The sequence below is a fragment of the Lontra canadensis genome, unplaced genomic scaffold (genome assembly GCF_010015895.1).
Source record: "Lontra canadensis isolate GAN:19392208 unplaced genomic scaffold, GSC_riverotter_1.0 scaffold65, whole genome shotgun sequence".
In the NCBI taxonomy this organism is placed as follows: domain Eukaryota; kingdom Metazoa; phylum Chordata; class Mammalia; order Carnivora; family Mustelidae; genus Lontra; species Lontra canadensis.
The window spans coordinates 7,846,652-7,859,939 of record NW_022631059.1 but is presented as its reverse complement, the minus strand read 5'-3'; the positions used below and the strand labels follow the sequence as shown (position 1 = coordinate 7,859,939).

The 13,288-nt window shown below is 46.6% G+C and overlaps 1 protein-coding gene across 7 annotated transcripts in view; it reads right to left on the bottom strand.

Annotated features, from left to right (window-relative positions):
* BCAS1 (brain enriched myelin associated protein 1) overlaps window positions 1-13,288 on the bottom strand; it is a 90,769-nt gene that overhangs the window by 68,910 nt on the left and 8,571 nt on the right. For all 7 annotated transcript variants that reach the window (XM_032878942.1, XM_032878947.1, XM_032878946.1 and 4 more), the window contains exons 2-3: window positions 11,936-12,012; window positions 10,413-10,491 (exon numbers count right to left, since the gene is read on the bottom strand). In XM_032878942.1, coding sequence (XP_032734833.1) covers window positions 10,413-10,491; window positions 11,936-12,007 — 151 coding nt within the window. In that variant the 5' untranslated portion in view covers window positions 12,008-12,012. The remainder of the gene's footprint in view (window positions 1-10,412; window positions 10,492-11,935; window positions 12,013-13,288) is intronic.

The following is a 13,288-nucleotide window of genomic DNA, read 5'->3' as shown; positions in this document are numbered from 1 at the left end:
GGAGTAGCCAGCCAGAAAGTATTATAAGACAAGAGGCTCAGGGGAGAAGGACGGGGAAAAGCAGCCAAATCAAGAAGACATGATATTCTCCGGAGTTGACACATGAAAGATCAGTGAGGACACAGAAAGATGCTCAACCTCAAGGGCCATTAGGAAAAGGCAACCAAAACCACTACACAGCACCACTTCACACCCAGCAGGATGGCCATGATGAGAAAGACCAACCACCAGCAGTGTTGGCGAGGATGCGGGTGTAAGAGAACCCTCCTGTGTTGGGGGGTGGCGGGAAGGCAACATGGCGGAGATGCTCTGGAAAGCAGTTTAGCAGCTCCTCCTGCTGGATGACCCAGTAATTCCAGTCCTGGATACATAGCCAAGAAAATGAAAACACATGCCCAGGTGAGGACGTGTTCACAAATGTTCACAGCAGCACTATTCACGAGAGCTGAAGGATTGGAAGCAGCCCAAATGTCCGGTAGTCAACGGATGAATGGATACCCAAGACCTGGCCTATCCAGGCGGTGGAGCTGTATTCAGCCGCAGGAAAAAATAAAGCATGGCGACACGCTGTGATATGGGTGAACTTGAAAACAAGGCGCTAAGTGAGAGAATCTGGGTATAAAATACCATACATCGCAGGATTCTAATTACATGACATATCCAGAAGGGGCGGACATCTCTCCGTAGTGACAGACAGCAGATTAGTGGTCGCGAGGGGCTGGGAGTAGGAGCTGCAGGGAATGATGAGCCTGCCCCCCGAGTCTCGGGTTGGGGAGATGAAAACATTCTGGGGATAGTGGGGATGTGGTTTGTACTACCTTGTGAATATACTCAAAAGAACTGAACTGCATACTTTAAAAGGATGAATTTTGTGGTAGGAGAGTTAGATGTGATTTTGGAAAAGGAAGACATTGTATAAACATCCAGTGGGGGGAGTGGGGTGGGGAAAGGAACACCGAAGGTGAGCACGCAGTTAAGAGGAAAGGCACATAGCTGGCTTTTAAGCATATGGAAGGATGCTCAACGTCATGAACAGTTAAATATGGCCAAAATTAGGAGAGCTAGCTTTCCATCTATCAAACTGGTGAAAAGGGAGATATTTTGTAACCTAACAGGGAGGGAATAGAAGAACAGCCCCCATATATCATTGGTGGCAGTGTATTTTGGCAATCTCTGGGGAGAGGAATTCAGTGATATATACCAAAATTTAAAAGTTCACAAGCCCTGTGAACTCTAATTTCTAATCATAGAATATTATCCTATAAATATAATTGCACTGAGTCACAAAGACACAGAACAGATACACGCTATTTGCTGGGCCACTGTACCCCTGAGAAAAGACTAGAAGCTTATCGATAGGGGCCCGGTTAAATAAATTGTCACATGCCCATCCAGTGAAACCCTCCACACATGTTATCATCCTCCAAATCACCTAGTAAGGGAAAAAAGCCAGGTCCAACTGTGTGTATAGAATGTTCCCATTTGTTTTAAAAACGTGGTGCTGAGAAGCAGAGCAGCAGGTTTTAGCACGTGCCCGGGTAGAACACGTCTGGCCTAAGAAAGGGTAAAGACTGCTTGCCTCTAAGGAAGAAAATGGGAAGCACTCAGGGTGGGGATATTTTTCCTGTCTTAAACCTTATTATGCGTACTGTTGGGAAAGTTAAAATGGATAGGTACTAAGGCCGACATCTTCCCATGTCACTTAAACATGTACAAATAATGAAAAGAAAAAAATAGCTGGAAAGGAGAGGTCTAGAATGGGATTTAAGGCGGACCAGTTGGCCTATTTCAGCTTAGCCTGGCGCAGGCCGGGCAGTGACAGTGGGGGCTCTAATGAGCCGGTGCCTGTGATGGAGGCTTCCCCAGGCCAACTGGGCCCTGCGTCCTGGACTGAGGGCATGACCCGGGGGCGTCTCCATATTCCACAGTCTGACCCTCTGTTCAGCAAACTTGGACACCCCAACTTTTTAAGTCACCTGGAGTTGATGTATCCCTCAGAGGTCATTTTAAAAAGAGCTCATGAATGAAGCATATAAGTGACCTCAAAAGGGGACACAACCATTGGGGATCTCTTACCACAAGGTCCCTCCCCGGTGACAACATATACCGGAGTGCATTGTCAAGGGCAGGAGGCCTGGTGGGTCCAGAAACCAAGCAAGCAAACCGTTAAGACTTAATTAGCTAAAGGATCTAAATGTTTACTTTCTTCAAGCTGGGATCACCCAAAGGTGATGATGATTTTTTTTTAACGTTATTTTTGTTGAGAGATGAAAAGTAGCGAGAACAATTTTACATTATCAGAAGTGGTCAACTAGGAGATCTGCTGAAAGGGCCGGCATGGTGTTCGTCCGGCACAATGTTTAGGGGTTGTTTTGTTTTGAATAGGGAAATGTCATCTGAAAATTCTCAAGTGGGGCTTTCACAGAAATAGCTGATTATCCGCTGGGGGCTTTTGGCAGGGCCTCTGGGCTCAGAACTGAGAACCGGTTGTACATCGCAGCTTTTGTGCCTATGAATGGAGCCGGACTCGGGCTTGAGTTTCCAGTCCTCTCGTTCTCAGAAACACGTGGCCTCTGAGGTCTTCTCTGCACAGAGCACATCTCACCCACTGATCTGCTGTTTTAATTCTTAAACTCCCAGAAATGTTTAGGGCAGCTTACCATTTCCTTGGTCTCACTGATTTATTATTATTATTATTATTATTTTTATTTTGGGGCAGGGCAAGTGTTGGCAAATTCCTCCCAGTGTGGTAAAGGGATATGAAGAGAAAGTCTTTTGAAAAGTCTGCTGTAGGGGCGCTTGGGTGGCTCAGAGGATTAAAGCCTCTGCTTTTGGTTCAGGTCATGATCCCAGGGTCCTGGGATTGAGCCCCACATTGGGCTCTCTGCTCAGCAGGGAGCCTGCTTCCTCCTCTTTCTCCGTGCCTGCCTCTCTTGCCTACTTGTAATCTCTGTTTGTCAAATAAATAAATAAAATCTTAAAAAAAAAAAAAAGAAAAAGAAAAGTCTGCTGTAGGATTAGAACTGTGATGGAAGCCAGTTATGTTGTTTCATGATCTGGTTAAAATGCACCCTGGGGAAGAGAAATGAAATAATGTGCGGCTGCCCCATAACCATCCTGTTTCTCTTTTTGCTGTTTGTCACACTTTCTCTGGGTCTCTCTTGGGCTCTCCTGGCCTCCCTCAGAGAGGGACAAGTTAATATCGCTCACGCTCCTGAAACCATGTTGGATGTCTGCACGTGCTGAGCAGAATATGGTGTCCGGGCTTCTTCTCAGTCCAGAAAGGTAAAGAACAAGTTGTGTTTTACTCAACAGAAGCTGCTGGAAATCCGACTGTATGCACCCTAGAACAGAATGCTGTGTCCAGGGTGTCAGCCAGGGTAGGGACAAAAAAGTCTTGGAAGAATTTAAAACAGAAATACCAATGTTTTATTTTTGAAAAAAAAAAAAAATGTGAATAAAGAATTTTCTATGTGAGTGCCCTCCCAGTGGTTCCCAACCATGGCTGAACATGAAAAGCTTTCAAGTAGCCCAGGGAAACTTGAAAAAAGATTTCTGCCTGGGTCTTACCCACTAGAGCTTCTGATTTACTGATTCTAAGAGGGGTCTGGTAATGGGATTAAAAAAAAAAAAAAAAAAAGTCCTCCCAGTGATTCTAATGTGGATTAAAAATTAGGCACCACCCCTATTTCCAGGAACATTGTTGTGATGGCCATCTTTTATCGTTTCAGGCACCAAGTGAAGGGATTTACAAGCGTGATCTTATTTTCTCTTCATAACACCATGAGGTGGGGAAGTGAAGTCTCTTGCTTAAGCTCACGCAACTGTGAAGAGGTGCAGGGAGGCGGCAGATCTAAGCAGTTTACCCAGAAGCGCTCACTCTGGCCATACTTAGTAGAGAGCCTCCCCCCCCCCCACCCCGCCCCAGCCCAATCTGGAAGATACTATCTAAAATGCGAAGGATAAAAAGGTTGTGCAAGAGGCTCACTGCAATGTTGTTTGGAATGGAGAGAAAGAAAAACAGAAAAATAAATGCCCACCCTCTGAGTAATGGCTGAACGAAGGCTAACACATCCACACCTTAAGACAGTTTGTGGCTGTCCAGTAACAATCAATTAAACGCTGTACCTGTTGAGCTAGAGGGAAGTACACGCTTGTGTAGCCCAGGGGTCTGTCCGGGGCTGGGCTGAATGGACATGTGGGGACTAGCTGGGCATTCCTCTCTTGCTTGTCACCTGGCTTCTTGGTGGGACCAGCCGGGCGGTCTCGGAACACTCGGACTGACCCCGTGGTTAGCTTAGCCCAAAGCTAGTGCTGCAAGAGACAAAGGCCGAGCCTACAGGGCTCCTTAAGGCTTGGCCTTGGAATTCATGTGTCATCCTTCCCACTCTGTATCAGGGGTTATGGAGGTCAGCCGGATTCCATGGGAATCCGTGGGAAGACCACAAGAGGGAAACATGGATTATTTGGGGGGCGGGGGAGGAAGGGATGTGCCCATCTGGAGACCGTCTACCACAATAGTCTAATAGGATAAATTTATCCAATAGAAATTCTCCCCTGGAGTTTTCGGTGAGAAAAACGGCACTAAGGATTAGACTTCTCAGGGCATACCTGCAAGGGGGCGGAGGGGCAAGGAGCGGGGGGTCACCTGGGGGCGCCAGTTCTCGGAAGTCGCGGCCATGCACTGAGAGACGGGACCGTGCAATGCTGGGGAAGGGGAAAGGGAAGTGTCTGTGTGGCTGCGGCGTGGAGCAGGGTTTCAGGTGCACAGCTGGGCCCAGAGAGCTTGTGGGGTGAGAGGACATAAGGCCAGGCTATGGGACGAGAGGGAAAAGGAATGTTTGGAAGTGAGCTCGATCCCCTTACCGCCTTTGAAAGGCCTGAGCTGTAAGTCTTCGAGACCGACCCTGAGCAGGCGCCGAGGACGGTCCCCCCAGCAGCCAATCACCCCCAGCGCGCTGTTCTCCGCTTGCTGAGCGGAGATGGGGGCGGTCCTAGCATCCCCTGCGCCTGGTGTGGCCACGTGACCTAGTCCTGGCCAATGAGATGAAGAGGATGCCTGCTGGCACGCAGGGCCTTCTGGGAAAGCGCTCCCATTCTGTGCCAATCAAAGGGGGGGAAGGGCGGAAAGTGGTGGCGCATGTTGACTTCCTCTTCCTGCTTTTGGATCGGATCACGTGGGGAGGTGGTGATGTTGGGCCCACGTTCTCACATCTCGGGTAGCTCTGATTTTTGGTACTGGGGCTCCCATTGCACTTCGCCCAAGCGTCACTATTGGCAAATGCTTCTGTTCTCATTATGTCAGCGCATGGGCAGGGACAGGTGGCTCAAGTACAAATTTTCAGCTCCATAAAATGATTGCACTGATTTTATTTTTTTAAAGCAAAATTAGGCAATTCTTCTTTTGGGGAACAATTGACTAGGAACAGAAAGGGAAGCCATATATTATATATATGTATATATATATACACACCCACACATACACATATATACGTGTGTGTATATATATATAAGTATTTTTTTTAAGATTTTATTTATTTATTTGACAAAGAGGGAGAGAGATCACAAGTAGGCAGAGAGGCAGGTAGGAGAGGGGGAAGCAGGCTCCCTGCCCAGCAGAGCGCCGTATGCAGGGCTTGATCCCAGGACCCTGCGACCATGACCTGAGCCGAAAGCAGAGGCTTTAACCCACTGAGCCACCCAGGCGCTCCTGAGCTGTTTATATTTTAGAAACTTTGTATCCAGGTGAAGCAGAGACAGTCTCCTGTTTCTGGAAAATGTTGTGTTCTGGTCGATACAGCCTGTGTTAGTCTCTGCCATCCAATAGCATTAAGGACTGAACAGTGGTTTTGTTTTTGTTTTTGTTTTTTTAGAGTGAGAACTAATGTCATAGATTTGATAGAAAGGAGTCAAAGAAGGAGAAAATGAGGCATTTTTATTTTTCCAAAGATCAGTGAGGTTCTAGGCATAAATAAACAGGTGGGAAAGTCTCAGATCGTCGGAGGACATGACAGGGAAAGCCAGAGATAAAGGACAGGCAGCTCATCAGGCTCTACGTCTAGTTTGCTTGTCTCCTGTATTTCAGCCCATTTACCCTGTGCCAGCCACTGTTCTACACCTCCCACCAAAGCTAATATTATTATTACTCCCATTTTATAGAAGACTCTCTGAGAACACAGATTCTTTGCCAAGGTTCCACAGCTGGTGGGTAGCAGAGCTGGGACCTCAGCCCAGGTCCGTTAGATTCCAAAGTATGAGCGCACTCACATGGTTTTCTGTTGCTGTTAGAACAAATCGCCCCAATTGTGGTGACTCAGAACTACACAAATATATTATCCTACAGTTCTGAAGGTCAGACATCGAAAACGCATCAGCTTCTGGAAACTCTAGAGGAACATCTCTCCCTTACTCTTTACAGCTTGGAGGGGACCCCTGCGTTCCTTGGCTCAGGGTCCCTTCCTTCCTGTCAAGGCCAGCACTGCAAAATCTTCTAATCTGTTTCTCCTTCTGTGATGTCTGCTTCTATCCCTCTCTTTTCCCCAGGTTCCCCCTTAGAAGGTCCCTTGAGAGTACATTGGACCCACCCGGAGATAAAAACTATGCTAGAGATACTCCAGTGAACATCAAACTGTAGTGACAGCCTTTATGAGCATCAACATTAAACCCAAGCCAGCACAAGTAACTTTCTCCATGTGTTTCCCACCTGCCAGGCACTCTTCTAAGTATTCCACATGTATCAACTCATTTCCGCCTCATGATGATCTCAGAAGCTTGGTTCTACCAGGAATGAATATTGTTGCCATTTTGCAAATGAAAGGACAGAGGCCCAGAAACTTCCAGAAGCTACAGGACAGAGCCATAGTTCGAATCCCGCATCCTGGCTTTTTACCCTTCCTTCCTACTGCCATCCCTGCTTCTTAATAAGCCCTCCCAGGAAACGTTCCTGCAGGGAGATGAACTGTTGAATCGTCATAGGGAAAATATAGATAAAAAGAAGGAACACAGTCACCCAGAATCCCACTTATCTCTTTCTCTTGTGACTTTTCTCTATGGGCATACATATATGTATACCCCACCAGAGACGAACACAGAGACTTCTGCCAAAAGAATAAAAAAACCCCCCAGAATCCTACTTTTATACCCCCTTAAAAACTGCATTGGATATTATAATTTAGTTAATAATCTGGGGAAAAAAATAGCAAGATGGTAATAATAGGCTGCTTTCCTCATTAAATGGGATAATCACTCCGAAGCAAGTTGCATAGGACTCAAGTTGTCAGTGAATGACAGGCAGAATTCTGACCTCAGAGGATTAATCTAAACTCTTTACATATTCTCCAGCGGGTGCCAGATAAGTTGAAAGCAAGGCTGTGGGGGACTAGAGCTAAATGCAAGGAACCTATGACTCACCAAAATGCGATTCTCTGTTTCCCTTGTCATGCGTCGGTATTCAAACAGCAATATGCTATTCCAGACTGTCGTCCTGTATTTCTGTAACCTGTTTTCCTCCTTTTAGGAATTCCTTCCTTATATATATAATTTATTAATTGTATGTATGTGTGTGTGTATGCGTGTGTGTGTGTGTATGTGTGTGTGTATATATATGTATATAGATATATATGTAGATGTTGGGGAAGAAAGGAGGGAAAAAAGTAGAAAAGGAAGGAGAGAGGGACCAAGGGAAGGAGAAAGGAGGGGCCTTTCTCAATTCCCAACCCTACGTTCTTTTGTTCTTCCTACACACTCCTTGCCTTTGTGCCCTATACTACAAATAGGGGAATGATCATATAATTATGATAGAGAAAGAGGTTTCTCTATGATAAAGAGGCGTATTATATTCTCAATGCCTCTCAATTTCCTGAGAACAAACATCTACAGTTTGTAAATTATATAAATGGTATGATTCTCATTTCAAAGCCTGTGCATCTCAATGGCCAGCTTTTACCCCATCATCAAAGGCTGCTGCTGTAAATACATGCATTTGGTGTACATCAAAGTATAAGTTTGACCCACAGGGTTTAAAGGAAGGAAAACTTGGGGCCTTTTCTCGTCCAGTGACTGCCAGTCCTGGAGGTGTGTCAGAATCCTCCAGAAGGCTCCCCACCTTAGCTTATTGTAGTTAGAACCTATGGGAGGGGCCCTACATTTTAAGCTTTTAATAAACTCCTCAGGAATGATATTGTGATGTAGAAAAGAAATACCTATTTGGTCTTCGTCCCCATTCCTGGCACAGGCCGCCTAAAACTTATCATATAAATGATAAGAGCCATGACGACGTCTTTTGTTATTCATAACAAGCTAGCCCCTTTTAACTACCTCGGAGTTTATGTTAATGAGGTGACTTTGGAAAGCCCCTAAGGATGGGGGCCCAGGTTGCCAGGGGAACCAGGCTTGTGATTAGAGGGTTGGAACTTTCAGCCCCATCCCCCATCTCTGGGGAGGGGAGAGTGGCTGGATATTGAGTTCCATCACCGATGGCCAATGACTTAATCAATCATGCCTGTGTAATAGAGCATGCACAAAAATCCCTACAGTACAGGGTTCAGAGAGCTGGCTGCAGGGAGGGTGGGCCACGGAAGCTCCATATCAACCCTCCTGCTCCCCCCTCCCAAACCCAGGAGCCCTCCTACCTTGCCCTATGCCTCCCTTCCCTCTAGCTGTGGATGAGTTTTATCCTTTTATAATGAACTGGTCATCTAGAAAGTCAACAGTTCTCCCGAGGTCTGTGAGCCCTTTTAGCAAATGAAAGAACCTGAGTGGGGCTCATGGGGATTTCTGATTTGTGCACGTAAGCAGAGCACCCACCGTGTGTGAAAGCGGGAGGCAGTCTTAAGGGACTGAGGCTTCAGCCTGTGGGGGCTGATGTTACCTTTAGGTCGACAGAGTCAGAACTCCATTGAGATGGAGGACACCCAGAAGCATCACAGAATTGCTTGGTATGGAAAGCCCACACATTTGGTGTCCAGTGTGGTGTGTGTAGTAGAATATAAAGAAAGGAGTTTTCCCCTAACGCTAGGGCATTCTAAAACCTCTAGAACCAATAATAGGACTCATTTCCTCATTGCTCAGAAGAAGAAACTGAAACCCAGAAACTTACATGCAAATGACAGCAACCGTAATCATAAAATAATAGTGACAGCTGATACATGGAGCACTTACTATATGGCAGGCACTGAAATAGGTGTTTTATTAAATCTGATACTTATGTTGTAGGTACTATTGTTATCCCACTTTACAGACAAGGAGAATGAGGTCCAGAGAGCTTAAGTAACTTGCTTAAGGACACACAGCTGGTAGGTGGAAAGCCAGCAGGTGGATTCCAGAGTTACCCCTGACCACTTCTTCTTCTTATAGAAGTTTATATACATGTCCGCCTCAAAGTAGAACCCAGCCACTTTTGATGCACTGAATTTATAGTCTTCTAATGCAGGACAAAACAAAATAGATAAGTGTATCATCCCATTTTAAAACTGGCCTTGTGTAGGGAAGATTTTGTTTCCTTGTTTATTTCACCAGTTTCTGTAGAGTTCCTAAGTGCTGGGTAACATGTAGATGTTTGATGGACAGGCTCCTTTAATCCTCTTGGGAATTGTGTGAGCCTGGAGCCCTGCTTGTGGCTCCATCCCAGACCCTGAGTTCGTGACCTTAGCAGAAGGCAGACGCTTAACCACCTGAGCCACCCTGGTGCCCCACAGAGCAGGGACTTTAACCTCAGTCTGTCTAACTCCAAATGCCAACCTCTTAGTGTTTCACTCTTTTGCTTTTGTCTTATCTGCTGGAGATCTCGCCCTCTTCCAGCGGTTACGCATACTCAGAAGCAATGGGTGCTGCTCGGAGTCGAACTGTAACCCCCAGTGCCTGTGACTTCATTTGGAAACAGGGTCTTTGCCAATGACCACGTTAGGATGAGGTCAGTTAGGATGGACACCAACCCAATATGACTATGTCCCTATAGAAGGGACCTGCGACACGCAGACAGATGTGCACAGAGAGGACGGCATCTGGAAACCATGGAACAACTGAGACTCCTGGGAGCTTGGACAGGGGCAGAGAATAGGTTCCTGCTTGCGATGCTCAGAAGAGCTCAGGAGCTGCTTTTCTCTCCTACCTACCCACTGCCCCGCTGGCTCATGATCTGTACCTTCATTTCTGTGTCTGTGGTTTTCCTTTTTAAAACAGCTGAATATAGTCCAAAGAAAAGACCTGTGGCCTCCAGCACTGTGAGACAACACATTTCTGCTGTGTAAGTCGCCCCGTTTGTGACACTGTCCCAGTGGCCCCAGGGCACTAACACTAACGTTTTCAAAGCAAGCTTGTGGCTTCAAGCCTTGCGTTCTCTTTTCACCATACACAGGATCGGCAGACCCTTCCCCACCCCCTGAGGAGCAGCCCACTTCCCGCGTGGCACTGACCTTCGCCATGGAATGGAATGTCACAGGTCGATATCATCACCGGCGTCCCGTTTTGACCACACTCACACTCAGGCGCCCCCTGCAACAGAATATGCGGCAATTCGTAGTCAGGTGTTTGGGGAAAACCAGAACTCAAGGAAAAACCTCCAGGCCACAGGGTACATCACCAAATTAAACTTAAAGCCTATGTTTCTGGAAACTACCCAACTTCCCATCATGCCTCAGGGAACTGAGTAAACCATTCATCTCAGGGAACCCCACGAACACAGGCAGGATGGACCCCATCGCGCAGTGAGACGCCCAACTGACAGGGATGCTCGTCTAATCAGTGGGGAGAGAGAATTGGACGCGCCGATCCCCGAGTCCCGGGAGGTTAACCACATGCCACCCTCCCGAAAACACAGAGTCGTCCTCAGCCCAGCCCTTAGTCAACAAACTTGTCAAATACAGGAAGTTCACCGTGGCTTTCCTTCTGCTCCACACCCTCTCCCTCCCTCCTCACTGTTGGAACCTTTGTTCCAGTTTCCCGCCCTGATTATTTTTATTCTTGACATTGGCTGCAGAAATTTAAGAAGCTTATATACGTATATATATGCGTATGTACGTATGTACATATTCACACAGAAAGGAAAATGTTCCACAGAGAGAATGTCTGTTACATAGTGCTATTTTAGTAACAAGGCCATCTAAATGATACCACCAATAGCTGACACTAATTGGATATTGATTATGTGCTAAGTACTCTGCACACCGTATCGTATTTTGAGAATAGCATCGGTAGGGTAGTATCACTGAATAAATGCCCAGAGAGAAAACCACAGTCTGATGGCATTCCTGAAGGTTGGAACCCTGTGGGAGGGACACAGAAGACTTTTCTTTCTTTTAGGTTTTTGTAATGGTCTTAAGGGTTTAAAATAAGCCTGCGTTCTTGCATCTATCATTAACCCTCCCAAGAAGTCACGACAAGGAAACTTCTAACCTGTGCGACTCTTTGGTCCCAAGCTCATGACCGGCATCCCCTTTGGGGCAATCCTGGGTGTGCCAATTTGATTTCTTTGGCTCACAGAGTTTTTATTTTCAAGTCTTTGGGAATCAATTGCCGGTGTTTAAAAAGCAGGAGAGTTCATGAACCCTGTTTTCCAACCGCTAATGACAAACCAGACTGGGAACATCTGGTTGGTTTTTGTCGGCCAGAGCTCACCATGTGCCCATGGACCCTTGGTCTCCGGTCCCCTGAAGGTAACTGCCACCCGCTTCCCTCCCTTCTGTCACTGCCCCCTGCAGAGCCCCCGGAGGCCAGAGGCTCCCAGATGAGCAGTCACCTGGGAGCTTGAGGGACTGCTGAAGCCCGAGCCACCCCACCCCCCAGGCTGCGTCTCAGTTGCTGTCAGGTGGGACCAGGCAGCGGGAGTCTGTCTGCAAAGCTTCCCAGACGATGGACTCAGCACTCAGGCTTGACACCCACTCTGCTCAATCTAGCTGCTGGTCAGTCGTGAATGACCTCGTGACCCTAACTACACTACCTTGTTAGCTTCTGCCTCCAGTTCGTTCTCTTGGTCTTCAGCTCTTTGCGGAACACTCATTTGGTTACCCATTGTTCCTGCAACGGAGAAGAAAAGAGATAAAGAGAGGGAAGAATTAAAACAAGAATCTTATTCCCACCTATGAAGCTAAGTGTCGTGAACGGGCAGGTTACTGCGGGTGTATCGCCGCAAGCCCAAGTTAGCTCAATTGCTCGTATTTATTTTGGGGGATGAGAAAAGGTTTGGGACTCCTATATTCAGTAAAGTTTAAGTCCAATGCAACCCCAGTTTTCAACTGCTGGGAGGAAATCATTATCATCATGAAAAACATATTCAGTATAGATAACATTTTTTTTTCTCTTTTAGCCCAGCACAGCTATCGTATCAAGGAAATGTCAGAATGTAGATAATTAAAATAATACTTATAATTTTTAGTTTTCTCTAATTGTCAAACTAAAGACCCCTTGTTAAAACTCCTCATGGAGCCTCCTCATGGCTTTTGGTTTGTTTGCTTTTGTTTTTCATAGCACTTAGAGGTACTTATAATGATATATTTATAATTAAATATAGAGCTAAAGTCTGGTGGGTAGGTACTAAAGTCTGGTGGGTAGGTAGTAAGTCCATCGGCTTGATAGTTTGATAGTTTGATACTTTGATAGTTCAGCTCAGCATGGTACAGTGGTTGGGAGCACAGAGCCTGAGCAAGACAACCTGGCCTTGACCCCTCCCTCTGCTTCTCCTTGATGTGTGTCTTTGCGCAAGTTAACACGGCTCTCTGTGCCTCACAGGCCTGCTACACGGACTCAGTGATGAATGCTTGTGGTAGTGTGGTAAGGAAAGTGGTAAGAACAACGTCTGGCTCAGTATAAGTGATATCTAAGTGCTTGTTAAACCAAACACATAGGATTTCATGCAATGAGCCTAAGTAAATCCATGATATAACAGGGGCCGGGCTAGGGGTAGGTGGGTAGGATGGATGGTTCTGGGTTGAAGGAACAATGAGTCCAGACTGGGAGGGCAAAACAGAACATTTAGCTTCTGTGTCCCTTCCCTGATACGCTATGAGCATCATGAGGCCAGGACTGTCTTTCCCTGCTGTTGTCTCTTCTGTTCTCAATGCAGTGTTTCCATTTATCAGGTCTAATTATCAGTTAGTGGTGGGAGGAGGGGATAATCGATAGCTTACCCCCCCCCCCCCCCCCCCCCGCCCAGGCATGTGCCCACATCATTACTGAGCCTCTCGAGAGCCTTGTTTTAATAATAATGATAAAAGTCAACAATTATGTAGCAGTCCCAGCACTGAGTCCCCAAGCACGCTCCCAGAGTTGGTTTACTGAGCCCCACAGCACCCCT